Source organism: Lonchura striata, chromosome 3, assembly GCF_050655825.1.
Source record: "Lonchura striata isolate lonStrDom1 chromosome 3, ASM5065582v1, whole genome shotgun sequence".
Lineage (NCBI taxonomy): Eukaryota > Metazoa > Chordata > Aves > Passeriformes > Estrildidae > Lonchura > Lonchura striata.
In genome coordinates, this window is record NC_140705.1 from 57,952,154 (window position 1) to 57,975,757 (window position 23,604).

Here is a 23,604-nt window from a genome sequence, read left to right on the forward strand (position 1 = left end):
TGTTTCACCTGATTTTTCTTTCAACTGTATAAACTGTGAACCAGTAAGTTCCCTGAGAGCCTACAGAACTCAAGGGTTCAGTGTTTCTGAGGGGCTTTGCTTGTTATGAGTTAGAAATTTCCCATGATTTCTGCAGTTACAGTATCTCCTTTTCACTCAGGCCTCAAAGAACTGCAGCCTTTTCCTGAAAGTTCAGGAGGTGATACGCATCCTTAATGACTAGAAACAACCCCAACGTAGTGCTTTATTTCAGCATAAAATATAAATAAATCATTATTAAAGTGAAATTCTATATCCACTAGCTGATGTACATTATGGTTTTGACAATGTTCACTATGAACTGATTTTTAAAAACTAACAAAATGGACATTTTGATTGCAGAAACAGTTAGGATGATAACTTTCCAATTCTGCAGAGGGAAAAGATCTAATATGATAATGTCTTTTTTTTTTTTTTTTTTTTTTTTGTCTGGTACTCTCAGTGCTTTGCTACCCATGGAATACAAACTAATTTTTTGTTGCTGAAGGCTTGCAGTTTAATTAAAAGACACAGCAGGGACCTTGTGCTTGTGAAACCATGGTTGATGTCATTTTATGTGACACTGTAAGTGTAGAGTTCTTGTGTGTGTCATACTGTACCTCAGCCAACAAATCTAGGAGTCTTTTGAAGTCACTGGAAAGTTTACAAAGCTCATCCTCTGTCTCTTTGGCCTCCAAATCAGGACATTGTGAGGTCAAAACAGCAAGTCTAGATTTCAGCCAACTGTGGTTTTCTCCATACTTGTGAATATGCTTCCTAATTTCCTACAGAAAAAAAAAAATCAAAACATATTTTCTTCAAATAAACAAAATACATCAATAACTGACATTCCTGGCATCAGTTCAAAGATCAGGAGTGTAAACAGACTACTTTTCTTTAGCTTAAAACACTAGAAATGTCATATTTTTCTATTTGCATAGCCCTATCAGATTCTGTTTCAGTCAATGGCTAGAATTTTGCACTTCTTCCACAGACTTTACTACTAATTAGACTGTACTTTAGTTAGTACTGGAATACTTTTCCCTCAAAAATGTTTTTACTTACGGATAGATGGCAGGTATTACATGTATATTTTCCATATATTGACCATATTTCTTGCAATTTAAATCTGAGTTGCTGACTTCCCCAAATATTTAATTTCATGCTATATAAAGTTAAGTGTATTTTTTTCCCTATTTGAATTTTTTTTTCTTTCCACACCTCTTTTTGACCTGTAGTTCATTTGTATCTTTGTGGCAGTGCTGATGAAATGTTGGCAACAGTGACTACATGAATAAACCAGACTTTTTGAAGCAGAAGCACCCATTGAACTATGGATCTATCAGTTCTGTCAAGGTCATCCTAATAATGTTTCTTCATATAGCTAGACTCATAAGCTGCTCATGAATTTCACATAAACACCTAAAGTAGGTAGGTGCTCCTAGTATGTGAAATTAAAAATAAAATACCAAAAAACAGAAAGAAGGGTCAAGTCCCAAGTGACACAATAAATTATTGCTTAAAACTAATTTAACTCACCAACTCAAGCTTCAGCTATTCTATCATTTTTGTAACAGTCACCAGTACTGAATGGTGGAATATTTTTTCCTCCCCTGTTATACTATGGTAGAAGAGAATTTTTATAATAGAAGATTTCCTTACATGTAAGTAATTAAATCTAAGATAATTCAAAAACCTGCAATCCAGGAATTTTTGCTTTTCTTTGAGCAGAATTTCTAACTCTGCAGGCAATAATATGAGGGGCAAATATTTTTTCAATCTACCCCTATAATTTTAATTTTCTAAATATAGAGGGAAAGGGACCTGTCACTCTCTAAATTGTTAAAAGTAAGAATTTCTGCTGCATTTGCTGTAACATGCACCTTTCTCCTGGTAATGTTTTTAAGAATACCAGGAATCAACAGAGCTACTATGGTCTCTGTAGTAAAGCAGAGACTACTTTTTATCCAGAGTCCCAGTAGCAGTGACCATAGCTTTGCTGAGATATAAGCTAAGGGCTCACCCCCACAGATGCTTTACACTGCTTGTACTTGGCAGTATCGTTAACATTTTCCTTTATCTTCTTTAGCTCTCTTTCTGTTGATGAAATCCAATTTGCCAATTCAGAAAATCTGAAATAAGATATCACAGGATGAAAAAAAAATATAACCAATACACAAAAAAACCCAAACCAAAACAAAATGAAACACAAAAAAACCACAAAACAATAACCTCCTAAGTGTAGGCAAAAAATTATAAAATCCACTTGAAGCCCCACTATAATTTAGGGAATTTACACAAAGTATAGTTTTCTACTTGAAGCTAAGATCACAGTATCATTTTGTCCATGGTACTGATATGTGATGACACACAGAGGCGTGACCATGCACAAGGCTCTGCAAGACCCAGGTAGGAATTGAGGTGACACCTGCTCTTATAGCCCTTCCAGGTGTCCGAGTGCTCTGTTAGCTTCATGTAGGTGCTGTCTATCTGGGATTTCAGATCCTTCAGGATTCGCTGGCTGCTTTCCAGTGTACCCCTCACTGGATCAGAAACTGGCAGTTTTTGGCACAGCTCTTCCATTCGCTGTAGCCTTTTCTCACACAGGTGGAAAGATCCCTTATCACCGAAGAACAACTGATGGGAGACAAAGCAGAAAATTCAATAGAAATACACACTGGAAGAAATCACTCAGCACATCTATATATTTTTCATAACCTACTAACTTAAAATAATTTTTTTTGTTAAAGAACTCAAGAATTGATCTGTCATTAGCTGGACACAAAGAGTGGCTGAAGAGTTAGTCAGAACTTCTGTTTATTACTGACATTGAAAATGTATTTCTGTAAACGCCCCCTTGGAGGCATGGAACTCATACCATGTGTTCCTTGATCATTCTTTCATTGCCATCTCTGGATAACACCTTGTTCTGTCGAGCTAGTTCAGCTTTGCATTCCTCCACTGTCACAAGAAACTTGCTTTTCTGTACTTCAATTTTCAAGTGGATCAAATGATATGGGGCTTCTGTTTGAAGATCCTACACACCCACAGGGGCAATAAAGAAGCACAGAGATAAAACAGTACTCACACTACTTCCATGTAAATTTGCAACAAATAAATAGTCTAAAACCTGATAATATAGAAAATAAAGCATATACATTCATGAACAGATAGAAGTTTGTTCATATTCATGTTGTTACCATTGTATTAGATTTATCAAAAGGTCATAAGCTGTGCACCAAAATGTGTGTGTGTGTATAAGGCACATTACAGAGACACCTTCATTCTTGGCAAAACAGCAAATATTTCCTGTATAAAATAGTATTCACAACTGCTTCCAGAGGTTTTTGCCAGCCTGCTAGTGAGACCCCTCATCCATCACTCCAACTTTAACCAACAACATGTAGCAGGCATAAAACTCCATAGGTGGTGAGCAAAAGTTAGTTCAGTTGTTAGAGTCATTGGCAGAAGACACAATTTAGGCTGATGGCCTGATGTCTGACAAATTTGTTAGTTTGGCCAGGAAAGTAACTGTAATTATCCAACATCATCATAAAGGAAAAAAATGCTAGCACCTGTACTCAAGGCAGGCATCATTATGGCTGTATGTAGCAGGGGAGAAATAGGGTTTTATAATTAATTTCTCACATTTCTTTAATTTACTTAACAGGGTTTTTTCAAGAGGCTATTTTTAGGTGTAGAGGTACCTAATATTGTAAATAGCTTTTCCCCTTTTTTCCAATAGTATGAGAAACCAAATAATACAAATTATTTTGTTTTCTTTAATATTTTTTTTTTTTTTAATATATAGGTCATTCAGAAAGTTCCCAAAACTAAGATTGACAGTATCCAGAGATGTCATTCACTAACCTTCCACTGCCTGTGAAGTTTCCTCACAGCTTCTTGCAGGCTGTGCTGCTCTTGTTCTGGGAGGATATCAGTAAGTTCATCACATGCTTTCAGAAAGGCGTTTAGGACTCTCTGATCCAACTGGTTAAAAAATTCCTGAAGTGGAGCCAGAAAGTGAGAAGATGAGAAAATGAAGCTGGATATTGATATACCAACATGAAGTTCCCTAATACACTAGGTTTCAATTTTACTTCTGTTCTATTGAAGAACTGATGTTTGAATAAAGGAAATAACTATTTCTAGCCACTTAAAGTTCAGCAAATTAATTTATTCTCAGCCAGTACACTGAGATGGTATTTTTACAAAAAGACATTTCAAAGCAACATGCATAAGTTATGGTTATAATACAGAAACAGATATTAGTCTAAAAAAAGAGTAGTGGATGTATGAGACTATCAAAATATATTGTTCTAACTCTAAATGGTTCTACTGAAAATGCCACCCTATGTTTTTTCACTTTCTGGTTGCTTACATCCAATCTTCCATCAGTAAGTGAGTTGATCATTTTCCTTTTTGTTTTTCAATATTAACATTAGTTTGATCTGATCTGTATAACTTCTGCACGTGCAAGAAATCCACATCACTTTTAGAATTCAGTAGGCTTTTATGTCATGCACTCAAAGATTTCCATGAGGAAGGTCAGAGAATTTACTCACGCTATGTTTCCTGAGAAGTTCTTCAGGATTTCCTTTTTCTTTTAAGCAACAATTGGCAATCTGAATTACTTTCTCCAGTTCTGCTCTAGACTCCTCAAACTTCTTCATCAAACGGCTATTTGCTTCTATGTTTTTTCTCCACTCACCAGCTTTCCTGACCATATTCTGAGTCACAAGCAAAGAAAATGAGCTGGCACTTCCACAGTGATTTTTATTTGCTCCCTTTTACCATGACCTTACAAAACATGCATTTAATTTATTTCACTCTTTTAAATATATTATTTTCACCATGCTTCTTCCTCTCATGATCCCATTTTCCCAATTTTTAATACTGAGGCTTCTGCTAATGTCATCATTCGAATAAAAACTATTAGATTAGATGTCTCTGATATTTTCAGAATGCCTCTACCATTTGAGTAGTGAGTTTCTTTCTTAAAGCCTGCTTTCAAATGTAAAGGACCTGGTACCATCAGAAGCTTGCCACTTCACTTTTCCTGCATCAAACTATCTCCCCTAACACGACTCAAAGTGAGGGTGGTTTGACCCATGGATCCAAACAGTTCCATGCCACAGTTCTTCTGACCTGGAAGAGGTTTGTATGATTATCACACCAGTACATGAGAAGTAACCGGGCACAAAACTGCTTAGAAGACAACAAATTTTGTGGTTTAGTTGCTGAAATCCTTGTTTTGCAACCCTAGTCACAGCTCTTCCATTAGTCTAATTTTTAGTCCATTCCTGTGCGCTGCAATATCCAGTGGTTCCAATTTCATGAACAAGTAAGAAAATTTACCAGGAGAAATTAACAGTTCAGCACTTTAACTGCTGCAAGGTACTTGCATCACTGCTTACTGTACATCCACTTCACCATCCTCACTGATTACAAACCTCAGCGTAAGGAATTTTTGTGAGTTTACTTAGACAGATAATCAAAACTGTAGTTCTCAACTCAAAAATCTCGCTAAATCTCTAATGGTAGTTTTACCAAGTTACACGTGCATCTGCTTTTGCTACAATAAGCTAAACTTAAACGATTATATCTACATCATAAATAAATCCCAACTTATCTTTAGGTGCACTCCACAAAATATATAAATTCTAAAATTCACTTCTCAGAGTGAAGCATCATACTTATTGATACACCTATCAAGTTTATGCAGTTTAAAATTCAGTCTGGATAGCTTTATACTGAGCAAAAATCACCTGAAAATAAATGTTATTGAACCCATTATGTGGAAATCTGACTCAAAGGTAGTCACAGAATCACTGAAAATCCTCAGTTTGAGTGGACACATAAAGATGACTGAGCTCATCTCTGGCTCTGCGCAAGACAACCCTAAAAATCACACCATGTGTGATGGCTAATTTCTTATTAGAGTGGGGCTAGACTGGGGCTGAACAGCCCCAAAAAGAGCAGTAATAACTGATAACAGTTAGGGGGAATATAGTTCAAAGGCTACATCTTTGCATTATCAAATGAAACACTTTTGCAGCTTTCTATATTCACACTCCATTGCATTTTCTGAGGAAATACAAAGCCCAGCATGTGCATAAGTTTCAATATTCCATGTTTTGTGTGAAAGGGGATATATGGGAATATAGAAGCAAATTATTAGCCAAGATAAGAAATTCAGAAGAAACAACAAACAGTGCAGCCCTAGCAGTAGGATTTCAGATTCCCCCATCCAAATGACCCTGAGGCATGTTAAAGTTCTCTTAAATTTCAGGTTTCTCTGTGGCAGGCTCACCTCTGAATAAGTGCATGGAGAACATGACTGTCAATCCCTGATCCCTTATTACCTGATAAACACAAATCTTTAATTGATAACTTGACATCAGAGATGTGAGCTACCCAGGACAGTAGCTACAGAGTGATGAAATGTAGGTACAGTAGGATGGATCAGCTGCACATGAACAAATTTTCAGAGACATGCACCAAAGTATGGCATTTTTACCTGAAAAGTAATCTGAACTTGTGTAACTTTCTTCTGAAACGTTGACTGATGGAAATGCTGTAAGACTTCAGTCGAAGCCACACACTGAAGGATACTCTGACTATTTCTCTCAATTAGGGACACATCTTTCTTGCAGTTTTCTTGATAAGCTACCAAATCCTGAAAGAAAAAAAAAACATATATCCACCCTGGCCAGGAGCAAAGAGGAAAAAGATTTTGCAAAATAACAGGAAGATGCTTTATGAAAGTAAGGACAAAAAGAATGAGGTCACAGGACCATTGCAAAGAGACTACACAAATATCAAATAGAATAACACAGACAAAACAATTTTCTCCCTGAATGTGAAGTATTGTACCCAAATAGATCTCTAGCTATTCACAAAACAATACACAGACATGTACTCAAGCCCTTTGGGAAGAGAATGTAGGCCTATTGATCTACATTGTCAATATACTGTAGGTCAATACATTGTTCTTTGATTTAATTTTATGGTATTTCTATATTTATTGTATAACTGAAAATAACACAGAGTGACACAGGAATGACAGCTCTCAGTAGCAGGTTGAGATCTCAACCTTTCTTGCCTTTCTACAAATTAATCCTTCATGTCAGCTTTTGGAATTCAGATTTCATTATAAATTGCCTTAAGTTGTGAGAAATATACTTAAAAAGAGTAAGAAAAAAGAAAACATGCATGAAATGTACAGGCTGAAAAAAGTTTTTAAAATCCTATTTTCATTTGAATTTCTGAGTGAGTTCTGACTAGCTCTTAATTCCTCCAGAGAGAAATGCTTATTAGCCATGAAGAAAAGTTAATATTATACTGAAATTCCTTTCAATTAAAGCACTTTTCTAAGCCTCTAAGTAACTTCTATAAGAGTCCAATGAAATGTAGAGAAGTTTCTGATCATGATTTTTCATCTGCTTAATAAAAAATTAAATGTATTACTTGTACTTCAGTCCAATTTCCACTAGATTAAAAAAAAAAAAAAAAAAAGAAGTCTTATGTTTACTTCTTGGATTTAAACCATGGACACTAGATAGGAACAAAAGTTTCAAGGTTTTTTTGTATTTATGCCTAGCTGACTTTAGGATAAGGCTACATCTATTACCTGAATATCTGGTCAGCTTACAGAGTTGCAGTCCAAATTCCTAGAAAGATAACTGCAAATACTCAGAGGCAGCAGACCTTTGTAAAATGCTTTTGAAACTTACTTGGGCTTTTTGTTTAAGAACAGTTGTTGGTTGTGCTTCAGGATCCAGGATAGAAATGATTTCATTTACTTTTTCAAGAGATTCATAAAAATGTGTGATTTGTTTCTCCAGTTCTTCCAGTGGAGACAGCAGACGTTGGCATTCATACAGCAGGGCACTGGAATACTCTTTAACCTTTTGGTCAAGAAAAAGAGTTATTGAAACAGTTGTAAAATTCGATAAATAGCAACTTTTTCTGCATGTAGGTTTATATAGTTGTTACCAACTCTTTCTAAGATTATTATGATCTTGTATTACTTCTTAATTATAAGAGTATTAGATTTAAGGATGGTATCTTAACATTTAAGAGAATTAACACCTCCACCCTGAATCAATCTAATGTTACAACTATGTACTTGTTCAAATGCATATATGTGAGAATTTATGTACAGGCCCACACTATTTTTGAGTTCAACAGTCTACAATTTTTAGTAAAAAAAAAAAGCATTCTGCAACCTTGCCCAGCTGCTCCTTGAGCCGTGTCAGAGTTCCCAGCATTTCATTGGCTTCCTCTTGGGAAACTTCTTTTGTAACAAGTTGCACCGTTCTCATAACCACTTTGTACTGAGCTTCCATTGCAGGCAATTTCTGCTTGATATTCTGAAACAAGAGTTTAAAAAACAATTTCAACCACAGCATTTATGCATTCATGAGAGATTAATGAATGATAAACTATATATATTCTAATTGTAAATTATTTTCATCACTGATTTCAGTGAACACTGGACCATATTTCAAATCCATGAAAACTGAGCCAGAGAGGATCAGTCAACTCACCTGAATGTGATTTGAGGCTACAAAGAAAGAAATATCTACTGAGACAGTGTCTTGGAAATTTGCTGTAAAAATGACAGCAATAGAATGCAACTACATATATTTTAGATATAGCTGAAATCATACCAAAAAAAAGTACCACTGGTAAAAAACCCCAATTAATAATGAGAATGTATACTAAAATAATTTTATTCTATCAGAATTAAATAGTTGCAAGTTTCTTTCTTTTGAAGGAGGAAGAAAGAAAAAAAAGAAAGACACTTACTTCTAAATCTTGCACAAACATTTTGACATCATGAAAGGACACTTCTACAGGGACTGAAAATTTCGCATTACTTCCATCAATAAAAGCTGTCAAATGGGCCACACCATCCACATACTCCTTCCTCATTTTGTCCAGTTCATCTGCCCGAGCATACTAAAAAAAGAAAGTGAAAATAAAAACAAACAAAAAAAACCCCAAACAAAGCAAAAACCCAACCCAAATTAGATGCCTACATTTAAGTAATGATTTAAGAGAATTAGCATGTTTTCAGAGCAATTGTTTGTCAGAAAAAATACATTCAATGAAATACAATATAATGGAAAGTTATCTAAATTCATCATCTGCATTAGTTTCAATAGTAATGACGCTATGATTAACAGCATGTATAGAGGAGGTCAGCCTCTTTATAGCTCAGGGGAATGCCAGACTTGTTTTTTTGTACCCCAGAATCATCAGTTCAATTCATTTCTCACTACCTACAATATCAATTTTGAAAATTCAGCAACGAAAATAGAATATGAAAAGCCTAGAAAAGCTAAAGAATAAAGGAAATCTTAATAAAAGAATGCTGGGTGGGGGAAGGGGAAACACATGCCTTAGAAAGTAGAAAGAGCTGCGTGACAGAAATGGTAAAAAAGCCTGTGAGGTAAAAAAACCCACATAGCCAGCATATGAAAGAAGCTGCATAAGTAGCGGAAGAGACATTTACATCAGTGAATCACCCTAAATAGCATCAGCAAGTAAAGCTTGAGAACATTCTTGTCAACAGTCTGGAAAACTTACAATAGAAGAGAGACACTCATTTTTTGCTTTTCCTTTTAACTTGACTGTATAGGAGGTAATAATGCCAGTAAAGAAAACAGATTCAGTACCTTCAACAGGCAACTGCTATTTAAAATCACTGAAAGGGGACAATATTGATAGATGTATATTGACAAGGACAAAGATATTTTCTAACATGTTTATGAGTTAGAAAATGTGTGAAATAGTTCTGTGTAATTAAGATCATGTCTTCTCTTTGATTTTAAAAGAGCAAATATAGAAACCACAATTCTTTTTGTATCAGCTGAATCTCTTATGTAAGTTTATTCATTTCCTATCAGAGCCTGCTTGTACGCAAGATAGAAGTAAAGTCTGACTGAAATGGGGAAAAAATTTAATTAATTAAATTAATTATTGTCCCTGCTTATGGCTGTAATATAATAACTGGAAGGAGCATTCATCAAAGAGTAGTGAAAATAATAATTTTCACCATTTTCATTGTTTAACTTTACAGAGCTTTTACAGTATCAATACGTGCTGAAAACCGGTCATTTTCTTCATAGAACAGAAGTTATGTATAAATAACATTCACTGTGTCAAAACAGGTGGCTATGATGAAAAACTACAGCTTATACTAGTTGAAAATGTCCCCTCATCCACCCCAAAATAGCTGTATAACCAAAAAGGTAAATAAAACATGAGTCCAAATACAATATATTACTATCAGGAAGTAATTTCTAATTTAAATACTGATGAATGATTAGGCACTTTAGAAAGCTGTCCTATAGTCCCGCTAACAGGGTAATATGTCTTGCTTGCCTGGAAATGAAAAAGTAAATATTTAGAAGTAAGAATGGCAAAATCACTTACCTGCTTAACTTGCATAAACAATTCTCTCCATCTTCCATTTAGCAACAGAAGCTGCTGTTTAAGATCTCTGGAAATGGTCTCATCACATGTTTCAATTAGAAAATTACCAGCATCATTCATGGCTGTGTGCTGTTGGATCCAATGAGGTAAGTGCCGGAAGAAATCCTGAAGAAGAAAATGAAAACACAGTTCCAAAACTTTCTCAATTAATCTTTATCTTAAATCATAAAACTAAAACTTAATTACCCACTCATGACTTGATACAAACCTTGTTGAACAATTATCCTCTGACGCTCTTCACATTAAATATGCCTTAACAGAATTTTAATGTCTGTGAATATAACCTGTGGAATTAAAAATTACTGCCAGTTTACTTACTGCTCATTTTACTCTAGTGAGTGGCTTCAGTTAAACTAATGAAACTCCTCCTTAAGACAAAGCTCCAGAACGGAAAATGCTGTAAGGGCTCATGTATTTTCTATGTTGTCCTTAAACAGTGTGGGCTGATAGTAAATCCAGCCATGTACAGGCTGTGGAGAGGTCCTCCCCCTGCTGTGAACTCCATGCATCTTTCCAAGGTCTGGCCTCTCAGAAGACCAGTGAAGACTGATTTTTTTAATCATTTCCTCCTCCTAACTCAGAGCAGGTGAGCACAGAGGGGAAAGAGACAGTTGCCAGCGATTTTTTCCCCTCACTGAGATAGCCTAATAGACTGTATACATCTTGTAGGCAGGTACATTCACATAAACTGGTAGAGAAGGCAAAAACCAATTCCCTCCATTCCCTTTCTCTCTTCCAGAAAATGGGCAATTGCTCCTAAGGCAGGTATCCCTGGGCTCTATACCTATATCAGTAAACAAAACAGGACTCAATCACTGGCTCATGATTGTCCACATCTTCTCTGACATGGCTTGTCCCTGCTACCCTTCTCCCAAACAATGCACAATTCAATGAACGGCACAGGCTGTTCCAAACAGACTGAATCATGACGATGTCTTCCTCCAGGGGAGAAAGAGTAATCAGAAGGATTAAAAGCTGAACCATGCTACCTGATCCTCTGGATTTAGGAGGGGGCAGTGATCCATTTTGTTTACAACTACCAAACTACCCTATAATTCCAAAACCATTCGCCTTCCATGTGACAGTCTAATACCGTCCTTTGCTCAATGGTACAAGAGAAAAATTCCTATCTAATCACACTGCCAGCCACCCCAAGTTTCAGAGATACAGTTCTGAAACTATATTTGTCAGAACTCATCCACATATTAAAAGAAGTTCAGATAAAAGAAAAAGTCACGTGATTGTATTTGACCAGTAGGTCAAATATCTTGAGAGAATTGAACAACACATAGTGTTTCTGTTCCTTAAAGCTGAGATCAATAGGATTCAGGTGCTCTGTACTGATGTATTGATGAATAAATTTTATCAGCTCAGTAAACTGCATCTGTAGTTTGAATCTTTTTCCACTTGCAGTGGAGGAACCTCCTTGCTCTGTAGAAAGGCTAACCTTTATGAGCACATTCAAAAGAAATAAAGTCTACTGAATCCGGTGCTGGTCAGCTGACTGACTGGGAAGGGTCTCCATTTCAGAAGCCAACCTAAGATGTGTTAAATTTAAACAAGTTTGGAAGGTACTGGGAAGCACACATAATTCTCAATTAAAACAGTGCAGCTCTTTTTAAGGAAGTCACTACATGAGATCTAGAAGCTCTCTAAACCTTTTTGATATAGCTATGTGAGAAAAGTGTGGGAGGATGCAGTTAGAATGAAACTATGGAAAGTGCTTAAGAGGTACTGGAAGTAAATGAAGGAGTTGTAGAAGGAACACTTTGAAAAATCCAAGTGCATACTGATGTTTTTTTCTTTTGCAAGATCTTCAGTGTTACAGGTTCACAGTAAGGTTTCTGAAAACTGAGGCCAATGAGAAAGCCAACAGGCCACTTTCTTTTCCAAATCAAACAGTGATATATGCAGGTCTGGAAATGATGCAGAGATAATGGAAAGAAGAAGAAAGCATGACAGCATGATGAAGGGCTGCTGTGGTATTTGCCTAGGATAGAATATAGAGGCTTTAAGTAATACAGGTAAGGTTTGCAAATGAGCAATTTTGTATCATATTGCTGATATTTTTGTGGGTTTACAGAAAAAATATTCTGAAATGTTTAAGAATGTTTTACACCATATTCCAAATAATAGTTATCACCTTCACCTGGTATTCCAGATGGTTTTTGTTCATGGCTGTAAGACAATTAATTTTACAAACCACTTTAAGAATTGATTTTGGTTTTAATAATCAACTATCAAAACCGCTACATCAGACCTATCCCTGGAACTATCTAAGTGAACATTATTGCTGTGGAGAGCTAAATTCAACTTTAAACGTAGAAGTAACTTTTAAAATATTTATCTCAGTCTACAGACAGATGCTACCACTCAGTAACCTTTAACAGGTTTGAGCCAATGTATTTTTAAGAAAAAAAATAGCATTTTGGGAAGAATAAAGCTTCATGTCTAAAGTTTTCAACAAGATTTCTTGAAATTTTTGATATCAGATATCAGAATGAAAATAATTACTTGTTGGACTTAGAAACAAAAAGCAACTATGTACTGCATGGGTATGTTCAAACTTCTGCTTTGAAAATCTTAGAAGATAAATTTATACATCTAAACAGAAAAGTAAATGTTTTGATTTTATTACATGGATTTGATTTTATTACATGGATTTAAAACTATTTCATTTTAATCATTGTCCAATTATTTACAAAAAACATACACCAGTATCTAAGATCATCTTGATCTGCATAAATCATCCTTCCTGTCCACTAATAATTGTTCGAATCTATATTATGCCAGACTGTTTTTTTCACTGGTTTATTTTTATTTAAAAAGTGCATTCCATTAATTTACATCAGTTTGAACTAACAAACCTTAGAAAAACATATACCATTTTTTCACGTAACATGAAATGCTCATTCCTGACCTAATGTCAGTTTGCCATCTTACTGCCTATGAGAACCCTATTTCAGTGTTAAGAGCTGGAATTACACTGGGATTAGGTGCAAATTCAGCACCTATTAAACACAGGAATATTCAAGTCGTTCCACATTATTATTGCAGGTTTACAAACATATATCTTAGTGCTTCACTACTCTAAACATTACAACAGAAAAAGAATTACAGAACTATCTTTATAACTGCAGGTCCCCAAAATCAATTGCCTAAAGTATTTCTGAAATGCCAGGGAAATGGGTTAATTAATCAGCCATCAAATATAACAACACATATTAATAATACTGGTCTTCGAAGGCAATGAATATTGAAATCTGTCATCTAGAAAAATAATTGGAAATGTCTTTATAGGTAGTCCATGATTACTCACTTTGGCTAAGAGCTGTATTTGCCTTTGAGTGAATCATGCAACATTCCTATCTCTGAGCAATTCTGTTGCCCTATATTCATGTCAAAGATGTCTCTAGCCATGGTGCCACAGATGAGGCTTTCTTCATTGTGTATATATGTATTTGTGTATATATGTATTTGTCTCTAGGTGCTATACAAGAAGACACTAAAACTCCTATGTTGAATGAAGAGAGGATGTCACAAGTCTGAGCAAAACCTAAGCAAATGAAAAAAATTATCGTGTTTCACAATTTACGAAAAAGCCATATGAGTGCATACCTTTTTGGAATGTTCAGGCTGATTCAGCATTTTTTCAGCATCTTCAAGCCAAGCTTGTAGACCTGCCACAGTGCTGCTGTATCTGTCCCAATTAGCAATTACTTCTTCCAGCATGCTTCTTACACTTCTCACCTCTACTGAGAGGTTCCTCCACTGAGCTGTGGTGTCACTCATGAATTTCATCACATTCTCAACCTCTTCCACTGAGATACAGGAAAGACATTGATTATTTTGTTTCATTACCATTTCTGTAAAGATTAACTTTATATCATGCTTATTCACTGTCATCAGGGAATGTTATTTTACTGGAACTTTTATTTCAGTAGGCTTTTATATACGAATGTTCAGTTCATAGCCCAATTTTAGCACAAGATCATGACTGAGAAATTAAATGTGTGAATTAAAGACTTTGGAAAGTACATAAAATGAATGCTAAATTAAAACAGTAACACTGCATATTGTGTGTGGTGTTCATTTCAAATCTGCAATAAAAGAAATCAAGAGACACGCTTGACTTAAAAATAGCAGAAAATGAGAGTTACATAATATAAAAACACATATTATATCTACATTGAAAAGTATGGAATGAAATTCTGATCTTCCTGCCATTGACTTTGAAACCAAACTGCTGCTAATTTTTGACATTCAATATTTAGTGTTTTCTACCTGGCAAGAAAGGAAAAAATGTGTTCTCACTCTAGTGGAAAATAGAGAGAAGAAAAAAAACCAAGCAAATGCTGAGACATTGCAAAATATGAAGATTATATTTGTTTTAAAGAGTTTTTAGCTAATTTGATTTGCTATTGCTGAATTCATATATGTTAGTATTCATTCTTTAGAAAATAATTTGTTACTGGATTTTATTAATAGCATTGAATAAATCTGTGACTTTCGTTCTTTGTAAGAATACCTTGAAAAAATGTTTACTTTTGTAAAATATAGGTGTCACTATCAATTTAAATTTCACAACAACAAAGGTATCCATTTTCTCCCTCCCTTAGCAGTAGCTGCAGCAATCCTCCAAAGACATTATTGTGTTACAGATTAAAGTGATCTCATGTCTGTAATTATCTAGGTCAAATACTGCCCTCGAATTCTCACTGAACTCAGCAGTATTCAAAAATGACAAGAGGCAGCTGTTGAATCAGCTACATATTATTTCTCATGTATGTCCATACTGCAACTACCATTTGAGTTCCTCTTGTATGTTTTCAAAGTTAATGAAGAACCTCCAATAAACCGTGGGATAATTTTGCAACTACTATACTGGGACCAACTCCCAGTTGCCTTTTTCTCTTAAATTAAGTGAAGCCAGGGAGCATTTCCAGGCACTAGAACACTATTTTCCCTACTCCTAATGTGGTTTCTGTCACAATTTTTTATCCCAATTAACAACACTGAAATAATCTAAGATCTAGCATGGACAATGGGCTTCTCTCAGGAAGAAGTCTGAATACGATCACCCTCCTCTAGAGATTCAGAAGCAGCAGGCTGCTCTGGACCAGGTGTTACATGCTAGTGACAAAAGAAATATAGACATTTACCTGAGCCATTTGCTTTGGCATACATTTCAGCTGCTCGTTTCAAGATCTGGTAGGTAACTTCATACTGCTCAAAGAACTTACTATTTTCAATAACAGACTGAAAAGAAAAAAAATTGTAACTGATAAAATAAAGATGGGTATTAGGATAAGCAATAATTTATATGAAATTACATCAGGATACTGATGACAATATTTAACTTCATTATCCCTTCATTCATATTTTCATCATTATAAAATAATATTTTTAATACCATAATTATCAAATAGCATACAAATGTCACCTTTTCAATTTAATGGTACAGCAGAGTATATAATTTCAAAACCAGATTTTTTTGATTTCCACATGGAAAGGTTATTTGAAGTTTTCTTATTTACTGTCTTGCTGGAAATCACTAGCACAGGATACTTAGAATGTACAGAAACTGAGTAACTAAAAAGTTGTTTAATGGAAACTGTTTTATAGTCAAAACTAAGTGGAATAATTTAAATAAAACAGAAACTTTTCTTCACATATATCACCACAAAAATCAAATCCAATTCTTTCTGTACTAAGCCTTCTCAGAAAAACAGGTTACATCTTAATAGATTAAAAACTTTTGCTTTATTATTCAGTTTTTCGTTACCTCCTTTGCAACTGACAAAAAGTAAGATCATGGAAACCCTGCATTAAGAGGTGCTGCTTTTCCAAAGTGTGGCACAGTGCTGTTCCTTTGTGAGTGATAGTTTAGCTCTGTGATGTGTTATAGTGTGATGAATAAATTATCTGGAAATATTTTGGTAAAAAAGTTATGCCTCTGACATTTATGCCTCTTTATCCCTTATGGCAAATGAAAGTGACTTTTTTAGAAATGTCTTTCATAAATGTTATTTCCTTTAGAAAATTATAGCTCTACATTATGCAAGCACATTATATCTTGCATTACCAGTGTTAAAACAGGAAGAGAAAGGTAGAATTTGGAATGGTTCTATAATTTATGCCACATCCCACCCCTCAGCAGCTACAAATTACAAAATTAAGGAATGCATACCCCACATATGTCTATACAAGCTTTGGAATGCCAGGATAGACAAAATCAGACAAGTGTGATTTTGATTAAACCAGGTGTCAAATGAAGTTTAAGTTCAATGTATTTTGAACAGGAGAATCAGATCTTTTGTGTTCATTGACCCATATTATATAACATGAAAAAAGCACTTAAAAATAATTCTACCAGTATATACCTAGAACGCTTATATTTAAAACCTTTGACGGTTGCCATGTCAGGTTACAACAGCTATCTAGTAGGTAATTTAGAACTGTGTTTATAACCAAGGAAACTAGAAGTCAAGAGCAATCACACTTTTTCTCTGCTCTCCTGTTAAAACAAAATCTGCCATGTATGAAAACCTACAGGCTTTATCATGACAGACTCATGATTTCAGTTTTGCCAAAGCCATGCAGACATTTTAACCTGAACCAAAATCTCCATGACTTTACACAGAAGAGCAAAAAAAATGTACATAACACTAATATCAAGAGGTATCTGAAATATTTTCAAAAATTTAATAAATATTTTACTGATTAATATTGTCTACCCCCTGAAAAGTCTCCTTGAAGCAAATAAGCAGCTTTCCCAAACCAGTATAGCATATGAAAAGTGCTAACATAGCAGTGCTACAACACAGTTCCATGGGTTCAAATCCGTGGATCACTGTACCTAATATCTCCATGACTGGAATTTGGTACAGTTGATTATTCAAGTTGATGGTGTATAATCTGTGCTGACCTTTAGTTCTGGTGTATGACAGACGGGTGAAAATATATTAAGTAAAAATCACCACTTTTATTTTTAAGCTACAGTACATAAATATTTTCCAGGCATGTGTTTTATCCAGATCCTAATTACGCATGTTCCTAGAATGCTGACATTCCCCAGTCTGTTTTGGCAGACAAACAAACTTACATTTTTATCTCCTGCTAATATAGTCACTCTGACTATAACATACTGACTATAGCTTTGCTAAGTAAGACTCCTAATATACTGGAAGAGTAATGCTTGTCCCTCAGGCCTAGAAAACCGGTCCCAGGTAAGCCAAAGCAAATAAGTTCCCTTTCCATCACATTTTAAAGGAGCCAGAAGTCAAGGCCATCAAGAATGAAAATGAGATTTATTTATCCTCCTGTCCTGATGTCCTCATTTTGATGTTATACAGTTTCAAAAATAATGCAAGGAAGCATCTTCCTTAAACACCATTGCAGCATCAGTGGTATGAATTACAAGAACAGCTGAGGCACTTGCAAACTAATATACAAGTTAACAACTTCATGTTCATTCTAAAGGAAAAAAAATTAAAAAGTCACCAAAGAAGCCCTGAAAATTCAAGTTATCCACTTCTTTTATTATTTCCCTTGTCATCTTATAGTATTTTTTTACAGTCTTAAAGAATAAAAAATAGGACTACAATCCTAGTTATCGCACATCACTCCAGCAAACTAAGGAATTCATATAATTATCTAAATTTTGTAAAGCTTGTCTAAAAAACAAGGTTAAACTGACTACTGAATTTTTGTGTATTCCTAACTGCTAAAGTTTACATACAGAAATTGTCACTTTGAAGAGTGAGAATTTCATCCAGATTTCACTGTTTGAAGTTTTCAATGAAGTGGGGATATCGATAGTTTTCTCTGCTCATTTACCTGTCTCTGAATAGTTCCATTAGTGTATTAGTTCTTTTCAGACTTAATTTTTGTGTGGAATTTTCCCCACATGGATTAGATAGAAGGGAAAAAATATTTAGACCAGCACTGCTTTTCAAAGAATCCTTCATGCCCTAATGTAGAAGTGCAGCAGTTCTATCATTCTACCTACACTTGGCACTGCACGTGCAAATTTAAAAAGATACAGCAACATAACACTGAAAAAGAATTTATCAATGAACGCTTGTAAGTCAATGGTTTCTGTTCCTAAACATTGTAAATGGCTAATACAGAGCTGGAGCAAACTATTTCCAGACTAAATATATTAGTGCTGAGTAGGAAAAGAAAAATCACTCTTTAAAATAATATTACTCCCATATAGGTATAGTATATTAAACAAGTATATGGAGGTAAAATAACATTCTTTTTTATTAATCTTTTGGAAGACTGTAAAAAATACTGTGTGGAAATGCATGCCAAAAACTTCCTCTGTCTTTAACTCTTAAGCTGTGTATAGTCACTATAAAGTGCTTCTATCCAGGTGTATAAGATGTAATTAACTTCTTTGGAATTGCTATAAAAAGGAAGCAAAAATCTAGGATTTGGAACCTCCAGATGCGCTTGCTAAATTAATTACTGAACAGCAGGTGGAATAGTACTTCTCTTTTTCAAAAAATGATGGAAAGAGAATAATTTTTACTTTTAGCCTTTTGACTAAGTTTGTCCATGGGTAAGACAGATTCACCACTGAAGATATATTCCATAGGAATGCAGTCATAAAGTTGATGACTGACAAATGTGATATCTGTTTGTTCTTTTATATAATTCTAGAAAACTTAAATATGAATATTTCAAAAATAGGTACGAAAAGAAGACAACCCCAACTTACAATATAATTTTGAAGAAGCAGTTCCACGGACTCTCGCCTTCCGTATTTGATAATCCATGATTTTAACTTTGATTCTGCAAAGACTAAGAGTGACAGTAGACGGTACTTCAGTTCCAGAAACTCCATCTTCAACAGATGGAGCTCAGATGAAGAGACAACGAAATTAAACCTATGAAATGAATCACAGTATAGTAAAATACAGCAACATTCATTTTTGCAGGAGAGACTGAAAGCTTTAGTTACAGTTTGGATATTTTTCTAATCTTTCACCTCATTCAGACAAATATTTAATTTTGTGTGATGACAGCTCTTGAACAACAAATGAATTACATTTCTTTTTTATCATAGAAAACATCAATTCACTTCTGTTACTAAGTTTTGCAAAGTCATTTTTCTTTTTTTTTTCACATGCATCCTGGCTGTTATATAACATTTTTTCCAGGGACAAGTAATAACAGGATCAGTATAAAAAAAAGTATTCCCATCCAAAATCTATTGCTTATTTTGATTCTCATCAATCTTAAAAGCATCAGGTTTTTCAGTATATTTTTATGTATTTTCTAGGAGGTTTTTCCATCCATCTCAGTTTACCACTGAGAAATGTAACTAGACAGTGATCCCTACATAAACAGATAAAAAAGCAAACAGGCTCTCCTTCATGCACAGAAGCTTTTTATTTCAGATTGAAAGCCTTACCTGTCTGCCATATCCTCTAACTGGTCATGTGGAACAGGCACGCCATTAACAGACCTGGTCCTGTGGATTTCATGGAATGCCTTTTTGTGACCATCTATGTTTTTCAGCAGATCCTGATTGGATTTTAAGAAAGAGAGAGATATTGAGAGAGTGGGGGGAGGGAGGAGAGGGAGAGAAAAGGCTCACAGTAGGCTATCCAACTAATAAGCACAATTTTAAGCCGGCTCCGATGACTCAATGTAGTTAACTATTTGATCGTGCTCTCACATTTCCATGCAAGGTAAGGCATACTACATAAGCATTTACATCAACTTAAACATTTGCACAGGGAGCCCCCTTATGTGAAGCTCTGTTACAGCCATGTCAAACAATTAGGATTTTAAAACAGGATGCACTGCAAAAGGTTTAACAAAACAAGAACCCTTAACTGTATTAAATAATCTCTGAAATTCAGTCTGCCAATATGCTAACATCCCAAAAGCATAAGCCTCCTAAATTTACTCTTTAAATCTTTATAACAGATACTAACCTTTGCTAAGTATAGACTGAAATTTTAAGCACTAATCGCTCTACTATATATAGGTAGAAGATCTATAGCTCCTTTTCTAAGCACATATTCCATATTTAGTAAACTTTTTGCTCTCTCACCATCAAAAGACTTCAGGATGGCTGTCTCAGTACTGCACGAGCGACTGCGGAATGTGGTACCCGACCCGTATTCCTGCGATCTGAACTGTACCAGTGAAACCCCTACAGCAGAGCACACTTCAACTGTAACTAAGCAACACCGCTTCAAACGGCTTCCTGGAGATTACATATTGAAATGAATGACTGGCAGCAGTCTTTGAAGAGATGCTGTTAGCAGTAACACGGAAGTCCCCCGAGAGCAGCTGAGAGGGCACAGAATGGTGATTTTTTTTTTACTGCAGACAGACAGCTGCTAGCACAAGGTGCTCAGAACCTTGCTAGCAAAGAAGATCGTACAAAGGTTGCCCCTCTCTCTCACCTCAGGGAACAAAATGCAGGTTTCTGTACAGATCTTACATATGTATTTATTCCTATGTGCCAAGGAAGGGCTTCTCCCCAGCCAAATCCCAGTGTTTGCGCAGGAGGAATTTCTGTGGAAATTCTCTGGCTCAGCTCACCAAATGGCCCCACTATCCCCATCAACCCACCTGGGTTTTCATTGTTTTCTGCTTCAGCCAACATCCTGCTGTGAAGAGAAATGAGCTAGGCTTTCTCAGATGCAGGTGATGTGCTGATTTTATCATGGTGAAAACTCCTGACATAGTCTCACATAAAGGAAACGTTTGGAACAGGTATCTCAGCTGCATTTGAGACCTTGCCATACAAGGGATGCAAAGGATGCATAGGGATACTCCTAACATGCACTGGTGAGTTAAAACAAATCACAGTAGTTTCATCCCACATCAACAGGAGCTCATGAAAACTTATGCACAGCATTCTCATAAAATGAAACCCTGCTCTGGGAAATGACCCTCAACAAAAACAGACATTGCCCTTAAATCCTGGATCTTAGTAGCAATATCAACTAAAATAAGCATAGATGCTTGCCTGATTGCACAAGATTTGTCCAAATAAGCTGGTACATTTTGTACTAAATTCAAAATAGCCATAAGCTATAAAGTTCACTAAAAAAATCCATTGTCAGATGAGACAAAGATAAAAAGGAAGCAATGATGTCATCTGAACAAATTCAAACAAACAAACAAACCAGAAGGCAACAAGGAAACATTATTGAAAAAAACAAAATCATGAATGCATTTCTGGTACTATCCAGTAGCACATTCAGATTAATCAATTCAAATCTGAGCAACAAAACAAACTTCAGGAACATATAGAATTATTTCTGCTTCTCTTGAAGCTTTTTCTATCCCACTCCCATGGGAAAACTCCCCTGGCACAGATTAACCTAAATCAAAGTTTATTTGTTGGCATGGAAATCCCTCACAACAGCATTTCTGATGCAAATAGAAAACAGCTTAGGGTAAGTCTTATGTACTTCTTATGAATGTATCAAAAGAAGATCTACAGTGTTCACATTCTAAGAACAAAAGAGTGTTTGACTTGTTAATTTTTTTTAAAAACAAATGTCAAATCCTGTGAATCCTGAAATGTTTGATGCTACCAAGAAAGTTAATGAAATTTAGCATTACAGGAGACAAGACCCTGAAAAAATCTGCATCTTCCTTACAGATTTTAACATTGTTTTTTTAAAATTTAATTAGTTACTACTAAAATTAGAAGAGCTACAATTTTTCTAATAAAAAGTAATCAGATGACCATGAAACTTCTCAGCTTTTCATGATATAACATTGCTTTTTGATGAAAAAACCCTACCCATATTCTAAACACAAAAAATAAGAAATTCACAAGAAAAGTTTTGAGATAGTAGTGGTAGAGGAGGAAAAAAAGCATTATAAAACAATACAGCCTCAAGTACTGCCTTTCTCTGTATCATCTTTTCCCTTTCATTTACTGGTTCAGTTTCTTTTATCATCTCACCAGCATATTTTTTCACCAATACATTTTCACATGCATATTATGCAAATCCACAGAAAAAAACCTCAACATTTTGGTTTTAAATGAGAACTTGGACTCAGCAAAGAATGATGGTACAATTATTTACATTCATCTGGAAAATTTCCTGTTTACCACAGCATGTTATCTGCCATCACAGATGACTATCATGCTATCTGTCATCACAACACTATCAAAATCCACTTCATTTTCATTTTCTCCCCCCATCAATGTCACCTGCACTATCAGCACACCAAGTTAGTGCATGCATTTATTCCCTTTATCCTGTTTCAACCAATTAATTCATACTAGTTGAACAATGCACCCAATATTATGAGCTCCCTACAGAATTTTACCATAGAAATTAAAAATAGTAATAGCTGATATACGTCATTTAGAAGAAGCAAAAACATTTGAAAGCCATTCTGAATAATGGTTGCAAGATACACAGATATCACAGTTCTCTGTCATGAGAAGACACCAACCTTTAGCCACCAACAGGACAACATAACCCACAGAAAACAGAAATAATTATCTTTGCAGAGTATGGATCATTTCAAGCTGTGAAAGCAAGGGAGGGTAAGGCACAGAACAAATGCATCTCTACCTTATGTTGTTCAAGCTTCCTGTGTATTGTGTTTGCTGTTTCCTCATGAGCTTGCTGAACAGTTACTTCTTCCCTCAGAGCTGACTCTGCCCTGTAGAGCCAAGCACCTATGGTACCCAAAGGTGCAGGAAGGGATTTATCAAGGTGTATGTGCCAATCAAGCATCTAGGAAGTAAAAGGAAAAGCCTGAAATTCCTCCCTTGCTAAATAATACAAGTACATTGATAAAAAGCAGAGTATAATTGAGACATAAATCTAAGTATATTATTCCACATGAGTTTGGAAATTACAGCATTCTCACAGGCAACAACATCTCTACAAGAATTTGCTGATTTATGTATTTCCCTTTCTGAATGGTAATTGAGTTACAGAATTATCACAAATAAACTGGAACAATTGAGAAGCAAAATATCTGGAATTTCATCAGTTAATAGGCTCAGAAAGGGATAGAAGACCTTCTTCTGCCAATGTTATTTAATTCATGCTCCTGCATAAAATCTTTGTATCT

At 35.2% G+C, this 23,604-nt stretch overlaps 1 protein-coding gene across 35 annotated transcripts in view; it reads right to left on the bottom strand.

Annotated features, from left to right (window-relative positions):
• Nucleotides 1-23,604, bottom strand: part of SYNE1 (spectrin repeat containing nuclear envelope protein 1) — a 290,639-nt gene that overhangs the window by 191,307 nt on the left and 75,728 nt on the right. For 33 of the 35 annotated variants that reach the window (XM_085576560.1, XM_085576559.1, XM_085576556.1 and 30 more), the window contains 16 exons: nucleotides 23,097-23,261; nucleotides 19,949-20,061; nucleotides 19,253-19,421; nucleotides 15,687-15,783; nucleotides 14,143-14,345; nucleotides 10,465-10,629; nucleotides 8,833-8,985; nucleotides 8,250-8,393; nucleotides 7,755-7,928; nucleotides 6,539-6,697; nucleotides 4,584-4,748; nucleotides 3,889-4,023; nucleotides 2,897-3,055; nucleotides 2,447-2,655; nucleotides 2,042-2,150; nucleotides 639-803 (listed from right to left, as the gene is read on the bottom strand). In XM_085576560.1, coding sequence (XP_085432686.1) covers nucleotides 639-803; nucleotides 2,042-2,150; nucleotides 2,447-2,655; nucleotides 2,897-3,055; nucleotides 3,889-4,023; nucleotides 4,584-4,748; nucleotides 6,539-6,697; nucleotides 7,755-7,928; nucleotides 8,250-8,393; nucleotides 8,833-8,985; nucleotides 10,465-10,629; nucleotides 14,143-14,345; nucleotides 15,687-15,783; nucleotides 19,253-19,421; nucleotides 19,949-20,061; nucleotides 23,097-23,261 — 2,484 coding nt within the window. Of the gene's footprint in view, nucleotides 1-638; nucleotides 804-2,041; nucleotides 2,151-2,446; nucleotides 2,656-2,896; nucleotides 3,056-3,888; nucleotides 4,024-4,583; nucleotides 4,749-6,538; nucleotides 6,698-7,754; nucleotides 7,929-8,249; nucleotides 8,394-8,832; nucleotides 8,986-10,464; nucleotides 10,630-14,142; nucleotides 14,346-15,686; nucleotides 15,784-19,252; nucleotides 19,422-19,948; nucleotides 20,062-20,596; nucleotides 23,068-23,096; nucleotides 23,262-23,604 lie in introns of those variants that run through there. The other 2 variants (XM_085576586.1, XM_085576575.1) reach the window with 2 other exon arrangements.